The following is a 22,794-nucleotide window of genomic DNA, read 5'->3' as shown; positions in this document are numbered from 1 at the left end:
TTTTTGACATTGAACCACATGGTTCCAACTTCCAAGTGTCTTCCAACCTTCTGGATCTTGTTAAATACAGTCTTGGCTGTGGTCCTAAGACAACCAAATGTTTCTCTGCCATGATGAGACCACACAAAATAATAAACAACACAGACACAGTCAGGGTACAGTCAAGAACATCCTTTTATTCAATCAAGTAAAGGTGTTGCTCTTTTCAAACTGCTTTTTCTTATTATGGAAAAGAAACTGTAATTAACACATGCATTTCACCATGGGCTCTGGGTGGTGTGACTCTGAGGGAGGGATGCTATTCTGAGGAGCAAGAGGGGGCGCTCTTAGGTTTGCTCTGGGGGGGGGCAGGCTGGAGGGGAGGGGTGTGGAAAGCCAGGGACTCAGTCTACACGTCACTAAATACGGCCCAGCGCCCTACAAACGTGTTAAAAACAAACAAACCCGAAGGAAAATAAAAACACGGATGGCCAGGCACGGGATCAGACTGTGCTCTGCTCTCTCTCTCTCTCTCTCTCTCTTTCTGTGGTGCAGAAACACGCAGGGAGGTTTGTGGTATTCCCTCCCTAAATGCAGCACACACATCATGCTCTGTGCAACCTGTTTGTCTCTGTTATGGCTTCTCGACTGTGGTGCTTTCACTTGTCAAGGCTAAAATTGATAATACTGCTGCTGGCTTCACTCACTTGATAAAGAAAAAAATAAAAGTTGCATATTATCATTCTTTTTTTGTTTTTGTTTTTTTTGCAGGATATAAGGAATAGGCTCTGTAATCAAGTCTGCTCTTGATTCTCTGCTGGTGGGAATACCAAGGTGCTCATATAATGTTCAGTCGCACCCATATTGTGGACAGTGTGCTAGACAGCTTTTGGAACCATATCACTTTGGTCAATGTATCTTTCATTCTTTGTGAATTCAATATGATGGTAAGACGGTACAATATTGTGAAGCTATGTGTATGTATGGGTTCTTTATGATTGTACTAAATAAGAGCCTTTCAGTCTCCCTGCTCTGGAACCAATCCGTTTATAAGGTGCTTAGAGTCATTTCAGGTACATTTTCCCCATTAAAAAAAAATACCTGGTCTCATTCAACCACTAGAAAGGTGCATAATTGAAGGTATCGATGCAATAAAAAAGGAAAAAAAAAAAAAGGAAAACAAAAGAGGCAAAAGCAAATCCAAATTCAATTATAAAAAAATAAATAGATAAAAACAAGAATTACAAACAAACTTGCCTATTCTAGCAGCCCTGCTGGCCATCTCCCCTTGCCCAGTCAAAAAGGGACGTTCGCGAGTGCTTCACCCCCTGATCCTACCCTACTGGATGATTGATTTGTCACTGACATTATGCTCCCGGGGACAACACTTCCTTTGCTCTCGGACAGCCCCCTGTCCCTCAGTACAGAGCCCAGAGCCCAGCGGTGCAACTTGTTCACTTACATTAGCTGTTGAATGGAGAAGTTGAAGAGATGGGTAATGGTAATACAATGTGAAGCGTACAGACAAGGATAACATGTGAGCTAACTGCATTCTGCTCAGACAAAAAAAAAAAAAAAAAAAAAAAAAAGGTTTTTGCGTACTTTTTTTTTTTTTTACCCCCTCCGTTCAGAAAAAGGGATAAAGGTGAAGGGGAGCATGGGGGTTTGGAGCGTTGGGGGGTTTGGGGGGGTTACGCGGCTACAGACTACTCCAGTGTCCAAGAGACAGAAGACAAGAAGGTACAGAGGAAAGAGAAGCAAGACAGAAAATATTTTTTTCTTTTGTGTTTTTTTTTAAGTTTTTTTTTCTCCGCTTTTCTTAATTATTCAACAATAAAAGGAGGAACTAAATCACACCAAATTCCTTTAGTACTATGTATACTTGCTTTGAAAAGCTCATAGAAGAAGAGAAACGAAGGAGAGGATATAGAAGAAGTATGAAGGAGGGGACTCTTTTTGTCCTTTTTTTTTTAGACGGGCACTCAGGATTACAAGATGGAATCAGTGAACAAAAGGCACTTTTTAGGGACAACCTTTAAGATGCTCTGAGTCTATAACACTACATCACCAAACAAATATTTAGAATCATATACAGTGGGAGCGAGGGGTGGAGGAAGGGGTTGGATGGGGGGAGGGAGGGGGGGAGGGTTCATTGATTTGTTATTGAATTGAACACAGCATCCTCTTTGCACCAGAGGTCACAGAGGTCACATATTCCCTCTCACAGTTTGGGTTTTCGAGACAGGAGTCTACTATAGTCAACTACATCTACCATGACAAATCCGTCATTTCACAATACGCCTCCCATCTCACCAAACAAACACAAAGTTCTTGGTCGGGTCAACACTTGAAAAAGAAAAGATAATAAAAGAAAAAGGGAAATTCACGTGTGATTAATTGGGGTAGATTGTGTCCAGAAATATGATTACTACTGTTTGGATGTACCCAACAATGCTTGGATGTGAGATAGTGTGGACACATTGTACATTTGACTCTACAACAAGGGTTGGCCAGTGCCAATTCTAACACTATATTCTGCTGCTCTGGGAAATTGGCTTCATGTTTCTTAACTGAGTCTTCCTCTGCTAAGGGGTAAAGGTTGAAGAAAAATGCCTTTTGTCACAACAACATTTTCATACTATGAACCCCTCCCCCCTTGGTAAATACAAAAAGAGAAAATAGAATAATGCATGTTTTCCTAAAAATTTGCTTTATGATAACACTTAATTTTGTTTATTATTTATGTATAATAGAGTTTGAATGTACTTTATTTTTTGTAGAAAGCACCAGTTTTCATAGTGATATATATTTTACGTTTTGCAAAATTGTTCCTTCAGCCCTCCCACATTTTGAAAACAAATCATTACAAATGAATATTCTTTCTTTTAAAAAAAAAGAAAAGAAAGAAAGCAATAAAGGAAAAAAACAAAAAACAAACAAACAGGAAATTAAAAACAATTTCCCCAAACTTACAAAGACTGGGATTTTTTTTCTCTCCGCCCTTGTATTTAGAGTCCCAGAGCACGAGGACTTAAAACAAAAACAACAGAGGGTTTAAACCCTCTCTTTTCTCTCAACACCCTCAAACAATCTCTAACAGACAAACACAATTCCTCTACCCAAGGCATTGCACGTGGCTCAATCAACATACATCATTTAGTTTCAATAAACAATACTTCCCATCAAACACAAGAACAAAAAACCAAAAATCTAATGTTTTCTTCTGTTTTAAATCCTCAACTAACATTATCACGTACTGTTTTTATCTAAGTATCTATTGTTTGTATTTGCCGTGGACTTTTATTTTTGTATTTACTTTTGCTAGTTGATGCAAGTGAGGGTTTTTTGGGGGACTGGTACTTAAGCTCAAAATCTGCAGGGTATTTCTGTTTGTTTGCTTAGATGCATCCTACGTACGCCAATGCTTCAGAAAATAACTAGACTGCCACAGAGCTTATCTTGCAAATAAAAAAAAATGTATATATCTATAAATATATATGTGTGTATCATATAAAGACGCTTGCAATTATCTAGTGAGCTGTCATGGTTTTTTCCTCTCCCCGACATAAGATTTCACCATTAACTATAGCTTATTATGTGAGAAAAAAAGAACCTGAATTCATGTTTGACAAATTGCATAATGGGAATACAGAGGCACTTCCATAGATTAGAAACGAAATCACCGTAAGCCATCGTAAATCTCACGCAGCACTGCTAGTTCTCTATATATGAAGCTGATGAGATGGTTTGCCGACACTCGGCCGCTCATTTCCCTGCAGTGAAGAACGTGGCCAAGGCAGTCCAGTTATTTTGTGAGGTTGGGGTGTGTGGGGGTGATCTGAATTGAATTGCATTGAATCTGACTGTTCCTTTTTTTTTTTTTTTTTTTTAATCAAACTGTTTTGAAAGAAATGGGATAATGCTGTGTGGGGTTTTAATTATACATGACGATTTAAAAAGCATAAAGGCCTCCTCAGATTGTCTATATTTAAGACTTCCCTTTAAAATAAATTCAATCTTGCCCGGGGCTGTGTATAATATATTTGCATGCTGGACACATGAGTTGCTGCTATAACAATGTCTGATGATTGCTTTGTGTGTCTCAGAAGTTGTTTTCCACTATAAACGTGTGTCCATCCCAGTGATTCATCTGTAGATGGTGAAAAGGCGGTGAACTGATAACTAACAAAGTGGTGGTTACTCTATAAAAACAATAAGCTTGGCGGGCATGACCTCTCAAGTGCAGTTTTGATCAATAAGGGCAAATTCTAAAGGAATTATTACACACATTTTTACTCACGATAGCTAGTGGCCGGTGAGGAGCAGGAGGGGACGGAGAGCGGAGTTAGCGGTTACCACAGCAACCGTCAACCTCATTCTGGATCCTGTCCAGTCCAACACCTAAAAATGGCCACCATGGGTTCTGACCCATCCTATCGCTGGCCTAAGGGTCCTCCTACCCTTGGACTGACCGTTGGACAGACAGATATGTCACATATTCATTTTGCTCCGCAGCATGACTCGCTCTGCTCTGAGCAGGGGCCGTCTGGGAGTGTAAACAACAGGGTAAACTTTCAACGAGATCGAAAAGAAAAGAGCATCTCTTTCTGCGGGTTCTCGTCTACAGCAACCTTACCTCAAAGGGCAGTCACTTTCTTTGTCACAAACATTCCCCCCCCCCACCGGAATCCGCCAACCAGCCGACACCACCCTCGCCCAACCACCCACCCACCAAACCTCAAGTCAAATGGTAGCTACGAATGATTCTCCTGCCTTTGTTTCGACCTGCTTGGAGTAATAGATGGATGTGCTTCAACTGCATCATTCAGCACTATAATGACATAAGGTTAAAACAAAGCATAAAAACTATTTGCAAATACGATTTGACACACCCTGTCTGCACCGCTTTAACAATCCCACTTCTGACTGCTTTGTGTTTCTCCATAAGGTGCTGTCATTCAAATACAAAACAATTATAAAATAGTACAAATTCAAAAGGAACAAATTCAAGACACAAGAGTAAATAAAATCATTAATCTACATTATAAAAGGGGGGCATTGGAGGAATTGCTGGATGCCGTCTATTGTTGTAATGGTTGTCAATCAGAATGAGAATGAATGTATCTAGTTTGCTGCACTTTGTGTGTGTGTGTGCGTGTGTGTGTGTTTGTGTGCGTATGCGTATGCGTGTGTGTGTGTGTGTGTGTGTGTGTGTGTGTGTGTGTGTGTGTGCAGGCAGGCATGCGTCCATTTGAGCGTTAACCATAATGGACTGAAATAGGATATGCTTGCTGTGGTCATGGCACCGATAGACGTTATTTTTTGGATTTCCTGCATTTGAGTGCTTGTTGTATGTGGGCAAATGGAACAGCGAGTGGAGGCCTTACTGTACGAGTCGTTAAACTGAACTGAAATGTGGGGCTGAGGACATGTAAAGGCTTCTCATATACCATAATAGGTTTTTACTCTTTAAAACTAATAATAGGCAAGCCTGTTTCTTTTCTTTTTTTTTTGTTTACCTCCCATGCCTTGTAGGTAAATAGTGCACATCGTAAGATTAGTGTTAATTGATTCAGCTTGTAGTGCAACCTTTTTATCAAGATATGTTTTGGCATGGTCTCTGTGTGGTTAGTAGTAAAGGGGGGAGGGGGCTTTATAGAGTCATTCAGAAGGAGAGGAACATTGGTCAAAATGACAGTGTGTCTGCATCCCGTTTTTTGGGTAATGATGACAGACATCACCAGTAGCATGGGACTGCAGCTTCCATTGGAGACCGAATGGGCGTCCGTTTTCATTTGATTGGATTGCGGTTTGATTGTTGGTCAGGCTTTGCTGTGGCTTTAACACAGTATCCCTTCGAATTCCTAAAAAATGTGCGCCTGCCGTGTTGAAGCAGTTTGACCATGTGTGTGTATGGGTGAGTGCATAATGCCGGAGACCTGATACTGTCGCCACGCCGGGTTATAGCTGGTCTGTTTGCTTTGCCTTTCGTTGGCGAAACGCAACAGAAGGGAGTATAGAAGGAGATGACCATTTCCTCTTCGTCCCTCTCAGGTTCCTCTGGGTTGTGTCGCTGCCGTGTCGCTGCCGGTTCCGGTTGGTTTCTGGGAGAGATGCCTGCTGCTCGTCCTCCGACCCTTTTTTCTATTTCTAGCCATCCTACCGTCCATCCGTCCATCCATCTATCCTTTATAACACGGGGGTTTTCCCCTCTGACGGGGCAAATGGGTCCAGAGTTCCTCTAAAAAAAAAGCGTCATGCTGCTGTGATTTCCTGGTTCCGTCGCTCTGCTATGTGTTTTTCCTTATAGGAGAGACATGTTGTGTGAAGGGGGCCAGTCGGTGGGTCGTTTGGAGGGCACAATTATCCTGCGGGGTGGTTCTTGTTTTTTTTTTTTTTTACCATGTTTCTATTCCCGATTGTAAAGAAAGAATTCTAGTTGCTGGTTCGCATGACACAGGTCTTGTCAGAGGAACCAAGACTGGAAGAGAAGAAATGGAAAAGGGGGGAAGGCACAAGGTTAGTATTTTCAAATTAGATGTAAGACATTTGAATACCACAATTCACGTGTAAAATAAACATGAATGGGAAATGGGAGAGGACACGGTACAAGACTATAGGTCTCAAGACCTCTGAGACGGAACTGAAGACGTTAAATGTAGCTGTAATTAAGACTTTTTTTAGGAGGAGAATTTAGAACACGGATGTTTTCAGGAAGACAATAAGGAGCATCGGGGCGTTCACTGGTGTCCTATATTTGACCACTAGAGGTCGGGTATACAAACAGTCCCCCCAGCTGCAGTACAGAAATAAGACAGTCTGCATGTGCAGGGCTACTGTCCACAGCCATTACAATTCGTTCTGTCAGTATTTGTGGTTGTGTGTATACAGTACGTCTTTAATTTGGCCAAGGCAGCTAATGCCTACTCATGGCCAGGCACCAGCGGGGGGGATAGCAGACTGTCTTCAGACTGGGCTTCTCCAGCCCAGCGTGAGCAGACAACAGAAGTGGGTCGATGTCGTTTGCTGTTGGCCGCCTCGCCTCGCCTCGCCTCGCCTCGCCGGCAGGATTTTGGCACCGTCGGCTAATGGGCCAACATTCTGGAAGTCAAGCCTTGGAAACTACCCCGGGCCTCCAGGGAGGCAGGCTTTTGTTGTGTTTGACTCTAACAGGTCGCACCAATACCCTCCTCCCCTTTTGCCTCCTGCCCTCCTCAGCCAACCCGCTCTCCCCATAGCTCTCCTGGGCACCGTCCCAGCAGCCCCTGGGCTTAGTAACTTTTGCCTTCTCAGTTACCCCCCCCCCCCCCCCCCAAACCCCACCCCCTCCACCCCTTCTCTTTCTGTCTCTATCCCCCTCGCTCATTCTGTCTCTCTCTCTCTCTCTCTCTCTCTCTGTAGGCTCTTGCAGACACACATACGATCCATCTATCTCCCACTAACACTCCCACTAAATCCTTGGCAGTAGAGAGTGACCACCCTCTTTTCTTTCCTGCCCCCCCACGCCGCGTCCCCCCGTCCCCCCCCCCCCCGTCCCTCCGAGCAGCCCCCTTCTCCAATTCGAGATCAACTGGCTATGACATCATGTCTGGTTGCCGGGGGTAACGAGACAGCCAGGACGTGACTTCTCCAGGGGCCGAAACCCTGTCGCTCTCCTTCCTTCTGGTTCTCTCCTTCCCTCTCTCTCTGCTCTGTTGTTCCGTTATAGCCCCCACCCCCCTTTCCTCCACCTGGCTGCAGAGTGTACCCTCCGCCACTAGAGGGCACATGGAGCCCACTAGTTGAAGGCTGAGCTGGAGGAGAAGCCGTTCAACCCACCATGCCCCTCTGCAGTCTCAACACGACAAACAACGAAGGGCTTAATCAATTATTAATGTTTTGGTGGAGGCATTTATTCACGGAGAGACACATGCAACCAATTGATGCGACGTCCTCTACGTGTGTGTGTTTGTTATTTCTTTCTCCGTGTCCCGTAAAGTGAAACCATGCCGCATGCAGACATCACCATCCTCTGAAGTAGAGCATTGAGTATTAGGGAGCTTTATTACCAACGCAAACAGGGGGGGGGGGGGGGGGGGGGGATGTTGAATTAAGGAACTGACTGAAACTTAATCCAAAATGTTCTCCTACTACAGTACTGTGTGTTGAAAAAGATATGGGAGGGAGCTGGGTTCAAACTAGAGTGAGCGTTGCGTATATACGACAAACTGTAGTGAACCTAAGAGAGAAGAGAAAGGAGCTATAGTGACTCTGAGCGTCCGAGGAGGAGAAGGTTTAGTTCCAAAGTGAGCTGAAAAAAAAACGTATCGGTGGAAACAACAAGAAGTCGAGAAGTCTGGGCGAAAAAGAGGGAGGGGAGAGGAGAGGAGAGGTGCAGGAGAGTGGAGAGGAAGCAAAGAGAGGGAACGAGGAGAGGGAAAGGGAGAACAGGCACAGTCAAGAGCAGAGGGCAGAGAAATGCAGGAGGGAGGGAGCGAGGGAGGGAGCGAGGGAGGGAGGGAGGGAGGGAACAGTTTCAGATGGTTTCCATGTGTCGAGGACCATAGTGGAGCAGAGCGGAGCGGAGCTGGTTCCAGCCGGGTGTGGTTGGACACTAATGAGAAAAGTGCAGTGGGTAATGGAGGAGGCATATGAACGAGACGCAGTGTGGTGAGGAGAAGGAAGAGGAGCGAGTGAAAGTGAGAGAGAGAGAGAGAGAGAGAGAGAGAGAGAGAGAGAGAGAGAGAGAGAGAGAAAAGCAAGTGAGAGCGAGCAGAGGTCAAGGGAGGGAAAGACAAAATAAAGCAACTAGTGCAGCAGAGCTGGCAAGAGCGAGGGAAAGAGTGAGTCTAAACGAGAGGGATTTCAGAGGAATGGAAGAGATCGGTATATAGCGAGGGAGAGAGAGAGAGAACGAGAGAGAGAGAGAGGCAGAGACAGAGGGAGAGGCAGCAAGGCCTGCTGCCTGAGGGGGGGGAGGGGAGGGGCTCCATATGTGCCAAATAAACAGGGAGAGGGCAGTTGAGCACATATGGTAAACCACACGTACACACGCTAGAATATACACGCATATACAAATGCACACATTCATGGTGCACCGCGGGACGGAGTGAGTGTGTGTGTGTGTGTGTGTGGAGGTAGAGAGAAACAGCAGCAGGTTTCAGGGAGTAGGGGAATATAGAAATATGTTGGCACTCGTCCATCCACCTAAGTAAGTTTCCTGAGTTTGGCCGATAATCACAATGAAAACAGACAAGTTTCCTCTGCACACATACACTCTTGCTCTCACGTTCACACACACACACACGCACACGCACGCACGCACGCACGCACGCACGCACGCAGGCATGCAGGCATGCAGGCATGCATGCACGCACGCACGCACGCACGCACGCACGCACGCACACACAACAATGCAGTGTACCGTCGTGAGCACGGTTCATACCCCTATACAGTTATTACAGTATACCTGTGTCTGCTGCGGGATGCTCAGAAAGTTGTTGTCCCGTGATCCGATGCCGACAAACCTGTTGGCAGCTGTGGCGCCTGGCGTGGAGTATGCTACAGAAACACAGAGAGAGAGAGACACTCAGTTAGTATGCTACAGAAACACAGAGAGAGAGAGAGACACTCAGTCAGTATGCTACAGAAACACAGAGAGAGAGAGAGACACTCAGTTAGTATGCTACAGAAACACAGAGAGAGAGAGAGACACACAGTTAGTATGCTACAGAAACACAGAGAGAGAGAGAGAGAGACACTCAGTTAGTATGCTACAGAAACACAGAGAGAGAGAGAGACACACAGTTAGTATGCTACAGAAACACAGAGAGAGAGAGAGACGCACAGTTAGCGAGAGACAGCCACCAATCACCGCAATCACACACACACACACACACAAATGCGGGCACAATAAAAATATCAATTTGAGAAATGTACATGTTCGTCCACACACACACACACACACACACACACACACACACACACACACACACACACACACACACACACACACACACACACACACACACATGCACACACATGCACACAGAATCTGGTGAAAGGAGACACACTATGTGGCTATATGTGCATTAAGTCAGAACATTTCTTTGGAAGCCTCTTTTTTAAAGGCCATGGAGTTCACATGGAAGTGCGTTCCCAAATGGGCTTTGTGTAAAGATAGATATCCGTTTTCGGTGCCAAGGCCTAAACCTCGCTATAGCTAAACTCAGTGGAAATTGATTGGACACATCATTCAGAACTCTCTCACACTGACGCCATCAATCAGGGATGTTTTTTAAAACCCCACTGGCATCAAAGTCTGTGACAAATTTAGGGCAATCTCGGCTCCCCCGTGGACCCCTTGCATTAACCCATTCTGGCCGGGAACCCCTTTTGGGTGTGTTAGCATTATGTTATGCTTTTAGCTGTTGAGAAATAGCAGATCTACAAGCTCATAGAGCTTGTAGGTCTGCAATTTTTTGAAGAAATCGACATTTTCGGAATCTGATCTCAGGTCAAAATGGGTTAAGGCAGTCAGAAGCACCCCGACAAACATGGCACAGATTCTGCTGTTAATAGTGTGCAGATGTGTCGACGCCGTGTGTGTGCGTGTGTGTGTGTGCGTGTGCGTGCGTGTGCGTGTTGGGGGAGGGGGGGGTAGAGAGAGATGGGAAGAGAGGGGAAAAGTAAGATTCTTTTTTAAGTGATGGTTAGTGGAAAGGACGTATACTGTATATACAGTAACAGTACAGCATACCTCTGTGGTTTTGGGAGAATCAGTGACATAGATAAGACACGTAAAGACTTAGAGACACTGACTGGGGGTAGAAAGGAAAAGATAGTTTCGACACTAAAAACGCAGGTAAAGCTATAAAGAACAAAAGAAAAAACAGTATAAAGTGCTCCGTCCAGTGCCCCTCCTATGGTACGTTATACGTTAGTAGGTGAGAAACAGCTGTGAGGATTGACGGTGTGTGACGCAGTCCTTTCAGCCTATAGAGAAGACACACACCAGCTACTGTACGACTGTACCCTAACTATAACAAACACCAAGATAACAATAACAACCACCAGCATCTGGGCCTATATTAACTAAAAACCCAAAGAAAATAGAGAATGTGGACGTTATCTTCATCTAGGGGTTCGCGTAAAAAAAGAAAACATGCCCCAAGTTTGTGCCCTTCGTAAAACAGGAGATAAGCACCGATCATATACTCTTCCCTATAACTCAAAACGTCTCTCGCGGAGAGGCTGCGGGCGAGTCTAGAAGGTTCTATAACCGGGGTGATAATGTGGCGTCAACAACACTATAGGGAATGCAGAGTCACTGCAGGGGCTGGAACATATAGCCCGACAACCACTGAGGGAGACAAGTCAGTGGGCCTTAATACAAAACCCTGAGGAGTTCCACAGAAAGTCCACGCCGAGGGACAACATCCCCTGGTTGTGTTAGTGTATTACTGTATACATGTATATGAGTTCCAGAGAGAGTTCTAGTAAATGGCTTCGGGGGCATTCTGAGGGTCGGCGAAGACGGCTATACGACGAACAATGACACGACGAGGCCGGAGGAACACATGGCGGGGGGGTGGGGGGGGGGGGGGGGGGTCTATATCTGGAGAGGGGCTAGACTTCTTTTTGGACGTTTGGTTCTATAACTGCGGTCTCAGCGGGCGGGCGGGCGGGCGGTGGGGGGGGACGGGGGGGGTCACTTACACGGAGATGCGGGCGAGCTGAGTCCGCCGTCGGGGGGCGTGCTGCTGGGTTTAGAGTCGGGCATGGGGAGGGGCACTGGGCGGGCCACTGGGGGAGGTGGAGGCAGCAAGAAGGAGCCCGGCATTTTGCTCTGGCCACTCCCGTTTGGCTGCGGACAACACAAACAGGGTCAGGAGGAGGGTGGACATGTTGTGATAGTCCGGCACGGGACACGGAATGAGAAAGGACACACGGCTATGGGGAGGGGCCGGTGTCCCCCCCAAAAAATAACAAGAATATCCATATGGGGCGAAGGGGGAGTGGTGGCGATGGTGGAAGGAGGAGAGGAGTGGTGGTGGTGGTGGTGGAAGAAAACAACCAAAGGAATGATGTCTGCAGCATTTATGGAGGTGTGAAAGAATAAATAACAATCACTACAGGTGGTCGATATGGCTAAAACGGAGGGGGGGGGGTGGGGACCGTGGTGGTGGTGGTGGTATAGGAGGGGGTGAGGAGAGGGGAGTGAGCGAGTAATTGGTTGGGGTTCGTCCATAACATGGCAAACAAATCAAAAACCATGGTGAAAATACTCTTCTACACAATGACAACGACAGCGACACCACCGGCAACCAAACAACCAAACCAAAAAGTCATATAGCAACAACAACAACTAATCAATGAAGACACAATGCACAACAACAACAACCACACCACGACACAGAACATGTATGCTGGACTGAAATGTAGTACTGTGACTGTGCTGTGATGGTTGTAATATCTGAGGGGGTGGGCGGAGCAAAAGGAAAAAAATAAAGAAGGGGGGGAGGGGGGTCTCTGGGTCTGAAAGAGTAGACAGCAGAATGACAAAGACAAGACAGTACAAAGATCTGTAAACCAACGGAATAGCCTTATGTGGTGTATAGTATTTGAACCAACGGAATAGCCTTATGTGGTGTAGAGTATTTGAACCAACGGAATAGCCTTATGTGGTGTAGAGTATTTGAACCAACGGAATAGCCTTATGTGGTGTAGAGTATTTGAACCAACGGAATAGCCTTATGCGGTGTAGAGTATTTGAACCAACGGAATAGCCTTATGTGGTGTAGAGTATTTGAACCAACGGAATAGCCTCATGTGGTGTAGAGTATTTGAACCAACGGAATAGCCTTACAGTATGTGGTGTAGAGTATTTGAACCAACGGAATAGCCTTATGTGGTGTAGAGTTTAAACCAACGGAATAGCCTTATGTGGTGTAGAGTATTTGAACCAACGGAATAGCCTCATGTGGTGTATTTATTTTGTACACCACATAAGCTGGAATATTTGAAGCTGGAATAAGCTTTGTTTGTATTTACGAGGATGTGAACGTAATAAGATTCTGGGTCGATGGTTGTTCTGTATTGCAGTGCCATGCAATGCACTGTATATGCTGGTATATGTTTGGAAAACTAATTCAGATTTGTAGAGATGAGCGGCATCATTACAGCCTGTTCTCAAACGTGCTTTTCCACAGATATTCTTCAAAGGCGCTGTAAGAGACGTGCGTTGGTTAAAACAAAAAACTGTATCTTTAAAAAAGTGGAAGCTGTATACAGTATATCCTGAAAGTGTAAGTTTGTTCAGTTAACTGTGGTCCACCCTTTGGTCTGCGTCGAAGATAATGTATTAGCTTATGTTCCAATTCAAAATGTGTTTCTCACTTCCAGTTCCAGCTTCACTTTTTTTGTCCTGTATGAGTTTTGCTCTCCTGATTGGATGAAATTGTTATTATGAAATTAATTAAATTAGTATCATGACCTGAAAATGTATTTTCTGTTTACTAAAGAGCTGGAGAGACGTGAATAATACCCGTATTACTAAACCACAACTCTATACAATGATGAATGTGGGAATATAAAGCAATTTATCACCTATTTGAACAAATAACCAAAAAGAAAAAAAAAGAATCACTTACAGCACCTTCAATTTCGCTTTGTTATCGATTACCAGTCAATACAAAAATCGAATTATTTTATGAATTTGCCGCACTATTGGTCCACGTGGAGGAATCACGCAGCACTAATTCGAGATCGTCATGTGTATTGAGGCCAATGCAGTGCAGCATATTATAAAACGCAAGGCAAATATTCTATCCCTTTCCATTCTGGGCATGGGAACCCCTTTTGGTGTTTTAAACATTATGTTATAATTTAGCTATTGAAAAATAGCTAGAGTGGTGCGCTATACGAGCTTGTATATAGGTCTGCTATTTTTGAAAAATCGTGAAAATGTGGCACAAATCTTTGAATATATATTCTTTCAAAGTGAATGTTTTCTAATGGGTTAAACCCATTTTAAATTGGGCTTATATTGGACGGCGACGATCGAGAGCCCTTACCTGTCCGCCGGCCTGCCCCGAGCCGTCAGCACAGACAAACTGCACAAATTCCTTCAGGGGGTCCTGACCCGGGTGGTGGTGGTAGCGGATGGTGGGGTGGGTGAAGTAAGGGCTGGACTGCTGGATGATGGAGGGAGACGGGAAGTGCAGAGCCGAGGCGGAGGCCCGGGGACTCCCTGCAATGGTGGAACAAAACAGACACGGAAGAGACACGGGTTTTATACAGTATGTGAGTGAGAGGAGATATTGTATAAGACTTAAAAGAAGAACGTACAGGCGACAAGAAATAGAGAGAGAGAGAGGTGGAGGAAGGAAGGAAGGAGGGAGGTTGGGTTGTCACGCCAAAAGCATTTCACAAGGTCTCCCATGACGGGATAAAGACATCAAGAGGAGATGATGATATAGCAGTTTGACAGAAAGGTTTCCATTTCATGTTGTCGTTGCACCATGAATGACAATTGACTATATATTCACCACAAGCGGCCATTTTGCTCCCGCATCATACTTGGGCCGGGAGGGAAGGGAGCGGGGGGGGGGGGGGGGGGGGGGGGGAGACGCACGTAGAGTTGGAGACGCGCTCCCGCAAAAACAAAATGGCCGCCGCGTGTCAGTGAACATGGGCCAATAATGGTGAAAATCAGGATGAAAATGGATGAACGTTAAGGGAACCAAAAGATTGGTTTCACAGGTATATCACAGGAATTTTGCCATAAAGTTTTTATGATCACTCCAGTGTGAGGCTACGGTATATACAGTATATATGGCTTAAGGCAGACTTACACACATATTGCATTCATACATCAGCCCTCGCTGAGAGACCACTATATGTTCACATTTCAAATCCATACCAATTCACACTCAAACACATGTGTGCGGCTGCATGCGCGCGCACAGCCGCGCACACACACACACACACACACACACACACACACACACACACACACACACACACACACACACACACACACACACACTGTAGGTCGGAGGATACTATATGGAAGCCGTACATACGAATCCAATAGATATAAAGTGCTGTAACTAAATCAGATCCATGGAGCTTGTAAAAGAGAGAGAAGCACAAAGAGACCGTTGTCTTATAAATTAGCAGGTCTTAATGCAGCCGTGCATCTGTGTGCTAGTTTTCACCGTGTGATCCACTGGCGCCAGCAACATTTTGGCATTCAGGCGGCCATGCTGTTTTTTTTTTATTACAGCACTAATCGGTACATTTGCACTGTATGTGTGACTTGCGTTTCTGTTTTGCATCGCGTGAGCGTGTGTGTGTGCGCATGTGCGTGCGTGAGCGCGTGCACACGTGTGTACTTACACAGGATATAGGTGAGGGGATTGAAATTTATCACCATTATACTCTATACAAAGTTCACCCTTTGTGCTCTAACAAGAGAAGTAGAAAGAGTATCTCACTTCATACCGTGTAAAGGAGCTGAATATGGAGCTGTGTGTGTGTGTGTGTGTGTGTGTGTGTGTGTGTGTGTGTGTGTGTGTGTGTGTGTGTGTGTGACTGTGTGTGTGTGCGTGTGTGGGTGTTTGCTAGGTGTGAGCGAGCGGAGCCGTTTGTGGCGCAGCACCACAGGACACAAAGCCCTCTCTGTCAGACCTATATATCCATTACTAAATCTCCTTCATTTGTATTAGAGGGGTGAAGCCCTATTCTCCCGACTTCTCCTTATACCATTCTGCCCTGCTCTCCCCCCACCCACCCCACCCCAACCCACCCTACTCCACCCATACCCACACCACTGCCACCGCCATCATAGGAGCCCACCCCACTCGGGACCCCCAGCTGCCCACATTCGGCTGCCAACACTCTTTGGAGCTCCCATCTTATACACGTTGTGCGTTATGTGTATGTGGGTGCGTACATGTGTGTGTGTGTGTGTGTGTGTCAGTGTGTGAGGGTGCCAACTCCAGTAAGTTACCCCCAGACAGGGCCATGCACCCCCCACCACACCCCCTGTCCAACCCCACCCCATGCCCAGCAGCACCTCTCTCTCTCTCTCTCTCTCTCTCTCTCTCTCTCTCTCTCTCTCTCTCTCTCCCTATAGCTTCACCCAGTACAGCCGTCCCTTCTCCCATAGTTCCTCGCTGCTAATCCCATTACAGGACTGGGTGAGGGCCAAGCGCTCTTATAAGGGTACGGGGGTGGTGGTGGTGGTGGTGGAGGGATCACAGGGGACTCCCTATGAACCTGGTAGCCCCCCCCCCCCCCCCGCGGTCCCACCGCTACCAGCCTGCCCACAGTACACCGGGGGGTGGGTGGGTGGTTGTCAGTGCATGTGGCTGAGACGCACCAAAACCTCCGCCTATAACAACCGCCACTCCCAGCAGCCACACAGCCCCCCCCCCCCCCGTGCACACAAGACAACAACAACAACAACAACGCCGAATGATGTGGTAAACACTTTCACACGGGCACCCCCAACGCACGCACGCGCACGTAGCCACACACGCTCACACACACACGCACGCACAGCGGGAGCTTGTATTGAGGAAGAAACAAATCACAGCTCTAGCCGCAGAGCCTGACAGTAGTGTAGGGCTCTTTGTGTGTATGTGTATGTTAAGAGTGTGCGTGCATGCATGCATGTGTGCACGTGTAGGTGTGTCTGTGCACGTGTGTGCGTGTGCGTGTGTGCGTGTGCGTGCGTGTGTGTGTGTGTGTGTGTGTGTGTGTGTGCGTGCGTGCACAGATGAGGGGTTGCTGCGGCTGCCTCCCATGAGGCATGGGGTCTCCGTCAACAACCGCGGAGGAGGGTTTAATGACACGGCGGTCAACCTCGTTGCCTCACATCTGCCGCAGCTGGCTCCGACGGCCTTTGATGTATAGCCTCGCCGCGGAGCTGCAGCGCGCGGACGTAATCATCTCCAGCGAGCGCAGGGCCTCGTTCCCCTGCAGGTTAATGCGTATATACTTCGGCGTATTATGTGCTTTTTTTTTTTTAGCCGGCGAAAATAGAAGGGAGCATCTATCTATCTATCCGCTGTGGCGACGGAGTTCGCTGCAGAGCCCGGTTTCAGAGCGGAGAGTTTCCTTCGGCCAGGAGGCTGATATGTGATATTATCATGAGTTTAGAGATTTGTCGGCCTGCATGGGGTTTGGTGGGGCTGCCATGCGACACTCGCGCACGCACTCACGCACGCACGCACGCACGCACAGTCCAATCTCAGCCTGGAGCTGCCAAACTTTGGACGGCCGGAAGTCAAGTTTTATTTGTATAAGGAAGGTGACGCAGTGATTCTTGACACTTGAATCCTGACATATAGCAGGACTTGCTTTGGCCCGACGTTTGAGTTTCTATATGGTTGTGTACAATGTTTTAGTGTTTGCATTTGACACCATATACATATAGGCTCAAACAAGCAAACTGTGGGCAGAAAGGTGTGTTTTCAGGTATACTTCAGGTATAAGGTCAAATTCATTCAGTATTCTGTCAAATACTGTCGAAAAAAAGTACAACATTGTTACTTTTTTTTTTTTTTTAAGTTTCACAACTTTTAGGCGGGTAGGAGGGTTGAGTAAACAGAGGGAACACAGGAGAAATGTTTATTAGATTATTATCACAATAAAGTCATACAAGTACCAAGGAAGAACGTTGTCTTTGAAAATAAAACAAAACAAAGACACGACAGCAACAACTGTTCCACCTATAGAAAACGTCTTTGCACACACACACACACACACACACACACACACACACACACACACACACACACACACACACACACACACACACACACACACACACACACACACACACACACACACACACACACACACACACACACACACACACACACACACACACATCGGTTGGATAGGGCCAGACAGTATATAGCACCGAAATGTCCACTCGGTCCATTCTCCCACAATGCACAGCAAGAGGAGGAGCTGGGGGGGAGAAATAGAGACGTATGCCGTGTACCGTCAAGGTCGTGAAAAACCCACCATAAGAGACAAGATTCATGAAGGAAGGACCACACCCGACAGACCCACAGCTCACCCTGCAGCCTATATTCAGACGGAACAGGTGTGTATAGAAGCCGAGGCAGAAGAAGGTATAAAGATCTCACGGACACCCGTCTTTGTGTCTGGGCGGACATGACACCGTTTCCCCACCTCTGCACCAGCCGAGGACAGTTGCGGAGGGAGGTTTGAAGGATGGTTTCGGGGGGGGGCGGTATATATATAAGGGAATGGTGGAGGGGGACGGGTGTGAGGGAGTGGTGGCTATATCAGGGGAGGCTTTTTTGGTATACAGGGGGCTGGGTTGGGTTTGGGTTGGGTGGGGTCTCACCTGGTCGCACTCCCGCCAGCATGGGCAGTGGGTGGTGGGTGAACGCCATGCGGGGGGACCTCGTCTGGGAGGAGGACAGGGCGCTGAAATCGAATTTCCCCGACTTCTTAAGAGAGCCAGGCGAGGAGAGTCCTGGCAAAGAGGGGATCAACAGAATGGCAGAACAAGAGACGAGGTTTTAATGAAACATGGCTGGCTTTGTCTCGAACTGGCTTATTAGAAAATCATAATACTTATCAGACTTTACGTTGTTTTTTTTAATTTAGAAGTAAATAATCTGCTCTATTATGATTATGCTTGATTTGAAATCAATGGATTGATTGATTGATTGATTGATTGATTGATTGATTGATTGATTGATTGATTCACTGATTAGTTGACTGTATATTAACACACAGACGGTGATCTCTCAATCAGTCTATCCATTACTCTCTGTCCATGTACAGTCAGTGGACTGTACCATCTCTGTCAGACCCGAGGGGAGGAGGAGGAGGGGTGGGGGGGTGGGAGGGGGCTGGGGTCAGGGGTCAGAGCGTGGGTCTGTTTGTTTTGAAGCAGCGAGGGGAGTTCAGAGTGAAGGGAGGTGACGGCAGACAGGAGGGGTTCAGTGTCGGGAGAGGAGAGGAGCACAGCTGGGATAATGGCATCACAGTGTGCTATACAGTATAACCACTGCATGGGTACAATATATATATATATATATATATATCAATATATATATATTTGTTTGTATATATGAGCGGCACATTTCGCTCAGATGCAACGTTCGACCCGTTTCCTATATATTCTTACAGTGGCACAATGCGGGCAGGGCTCACATGAGTGCCAGGACGACCAATAATCCACAGTGAATCCAAGCGCGGCCGCCGAGCCGCGTTTCCAACCATCTCAGCAGAGCCAGCGCTGCCCCGCGGCACAGCTGCTACAGCGGCAGGTCGTCAACCACCCCCCCCCCCCCCCCCAACGGCCATTTAAAACGACATTTTTTTACAGCTCGACTTTGCATCCGAGACATTTATTTCGATACATTTGTATACGCTCTCCGAGTTAAATGTTTTTTTGTACTGTGCGCATACATACACGTTGCACTAGTTGTCAAGATGCCTATTTAGAGCGAAAGGGTTTTTTTTTTTTTTTTTTGGCCGCCCTCGTTAACTAGGGCAGCCTGGTGCGCTCCTCCGACGCAGAGCGAGACAGCGTGAGGCTGTGCAACCACATATATATGGCTGCTGGCGAGGAGCACCGCATGCCAGCGCGTATATCAATGGAACCCTTTGATGTAGTGCCCTTCTGAATATCTGACTGTCAGGTGTTTTATGTTATTGCCTCTTAAGATATATTTCATATCGTAAAGAGTATGTGCTGGACTCGCAGATGTAAGGTGCGAGCGCATATGCGCACCGCAACACACACGCGTGCGCGTGCGTGCACACACACGCGCACACACAGTCTCTCACACACACACACACACACACACACACACACACACAAGCTGTTCAGGCAGGGTGGCAGGCTTGCGGCCCGCTGCCAATGAAGCCAGGATGGCAGAAAGAGAGAGAGAGAGAGAGAGAGAGAGAGAGAGAGAGAGAGAGAGAGAGAGAGAGAGAGAGAGGGGTGGGGGAGAGGGAGAGAGAAGCGGTTGAGGTGTGGTGACAGCACAGCCTACACACACACACACACACACACACACGCACACACACACACACACACACACACACACACACACACACACACACACACACACACACACACAGAAAAAAGATATTAAAGTGTCCTCCTCTGTCTATAAATGTCGGCCGAGGCTGCAGGAGTGCATGAAATATCCTCCATTTTGGTTAAAAAAAAATAACAAAAAAACAGGCAGCCTACAGTATAAGTACAGGGCCCGCTCCAACCCAGTGGACCAGAAACATGGCCAACAGTGTGAGAGCTACAGATAAAAGAGACTCCCTCCTATGATCAAGGCCTGGTGCGGTCGGGCGCTGAGGCCATTTATTTTGATGTATGGTAATTCCAGAGGCACAATTTAGAATGTTTCGGTGGTTTGAGGACCAACGCCAAATGGTGCAGTTGACCTCTACAGGGGGAAGTGGAACGTTGAATAATGTACGCTGAAATATACTGAGGCTTGGTTGGGAGGGAAGCAGTCATACAGTAGAGTGGATTATATTATAAATATACTGAGGCTTGGTTGGTATAAAGCAGCCATATTGCAGTGGATTATATTATAAATATACTGAGGTTTGGTTGGTATAAAGCAGCCATATTGCAGTGGATTATATTATAAATATACTGAGGCTTGGTTGGGAGGGAAGCAGCCATACAGTAGAGTGGATTATATTATAAATATATTGAGGCTTGGTTGGGAGGGAAGCAGTCATACAGTAGAGTGGATTATATTATAAATATACTGAGGCTTGGTTGGGAGGGAAGCAGTCATACAGTAGAGTGGATTATATTATAAATATATTGAGGCTTGGTTGGTATAAAGCAGTCATACAGTAGAGAGCAGTGGTCCTTGAGGGGGTTCCAGGTGGTCCCCTGCAGCTAAATGATAGCGAGAGTTGGTAACCAAATGGACCCTATAGATCTTTAACTCTCGAGAGTGTCAAATAATTGCACAATCCCTATACGGAGGAATTGTTGTTTTGATCATTTGCCTGTTATCTCTCCCATGGTGCCAACATCAATACAGCATGGAAATGAGAGAGGCTGAGAGGCTAAATGTCATCAAATGGTGGTCCGTCCGTGGCTCAAATGCAGAATAAACTAGAAAACGTGCCCTTCTGGGCACATCTCATGACACACACACTCCTAGTGTGTGTGTGTGATGTTTGGCAAAATGTTTAGGGGTAATATAAACATGTTTTTTTTGTTTGTTTGTTTCTTGCAACAATTTTCTTGATTTTGTTGAGGAAATGCAGAGCCAGATCACTCACTCTGAGGATAGAATTCTGGATGAGCATATAGGACATGTGCAGCATTTTGTAGAAAACGGGCTATTACTCCTGAAAACTTTGGAAGGCAATCTTAGCTAATCAGAGAAGTCCAACAGGCTCGTCTTGATCACATGACTACAGAGATCATGTGTACCGATTGGCGTGAGATTTGGATGAAATCTGTGCGACTATACCATAAACAATGTGTCTTGCAGAAATCGGCCTCATGGTGGCGCTATAACCGGCAGATGTGGAGGGATGCAGGGAAAATGTTTTTCAATGACCTCTAGGGAGTGCGCATACATAAGTTGTATACAGATCGATGCAGTTATAGGTAAAAACAGGAATTGGCCTGTTATAGCGCCACCGTGAGGCTGATTTGGGAAAAAATAGTGGCATGTCATCCTCGGCCTAGTGGAAATGTGCGTGTATAATTTCATGGAAATTGGACACTGTGTTTGTGATTTGTGGCATTTTGTTCGAAACGGACCAATCATGTGAGGAAATGTGTTTTGCCTAAATCGGCCTCATGGTGGCGCTATAACAGGCCGTTGAGGAATATTTGGGGCATGGATCGGGCCAACGGTGCCGGAGATTAGCTGATAACGGACGGACTGAAGGACGGACACACACACGGACGGAGTGCAAAACATACTCTCTCCCCATGCCTTCGGCCTGGTGGAGACAACTAAATGAAAAGGGTTGAAAACTGAGTGTATATACACTACGAGAGTGTACAATGTATCCAAATGAACCCCCGTAAGGGTACGTTTGGTTACATGTGTAGTACACTAGTCTCTCGGGGGTTAGAAATGGATAAACTAAAAGTGAGGATTTCACGGTTTGTATAGAAAAAAAGGTGCCTCTTCATGCGTCCACTCCACTGACTTCATCCTGGAACACCCTGAGCGCGCGTTGTGTTTTCTTCAGATTCTACTACATAAATATACTGGGGAAAACAACCCTGGCGAGCAAAAAAGGGCCCTTGTAAACTTCCATACGACACAATATTCACACATATAAAACAAACACGCACGAATAGAGGCGAGGATAATTTCAGTGCGGCCCAGGGAGTGATGTGGAAATAGATTTTACAAGCTGCGGCATATAAAGTCTAACGGGGCAGCTTTTTGAAAAAGAAAACCGAAAAATAAAAAAATAAAAAAAACTTTAAATCTCATACTGGGAAGCAGTTTTAATCACTATTTTACCCACAATGCTCTCGGGCTGCATCGGCGCAGCTGGGCATGTGTGGGTATTGATACAAGTATAGAAACAGGTGGGCGTGGGCACTTATGTTCAGCTCAGGCACAGTGTGTGATACCAAATGTACGTGGGATGTGAGGAGGGAGATCAGTTCTGTGTGCAAAGGGTGACATTAATGATAAAACATAATAGGATAGACACACTCACACACACGCACGCGGGCACGCACACACACACACACACACACACACACACACACACACACACACACACACACACACACACACACACACACAGGCG

At 46.3% G+C, this 22,794-nt stretch overlaps 1 protein-coding gene across 1 annotated transcript in view; it reads right to left on the bottom strand.

Annotated features, from left to right (window-relative positions):
• Positions 1 to 156: 156 nt before the first annotated feature.
• The window catches only part of nfixb (nuclear factor I/Xb), a 160,780-nt gene continuing 138,142 nt past the window's right edge, over positions 157 to 22,794 (bottom strand). The window contains 5 exon segments of the mRNA XM_080777063.1: positions 157 to 6,460; positions 9,428 to 9,519; positions 11,677 to 11,824; positions 14,034 to 14,209; positions 18,350 to 18,481. Coding sequence (XP_080633189.1) covers positions 6,446 to 6,460; positions 9,428 to 9,519; positions 11,677 to 11,824; positions 14,034 to 14,209; positions 18,350 to 18,481 — 563 coding nt within the window. The 3' untranslated portion in view covers positions 157 to 6,445.

Source organism: Protomyctophum bolini (assembly GCF_963924005.1).
Source record: "Protomyctophum bolini genome assembly, chromosome: 11".
Taxonomy (NCBI): domain Eukaryota; kingdom Metazoa; phylum Chordata; class Actinopteri; order Myctophiformes; family Myctophidae; genus Protomyctophum; species Protomyctophum bolini.
This window is presented reverse-complemented; position numbering and strand designations above follow the sequence as displayed.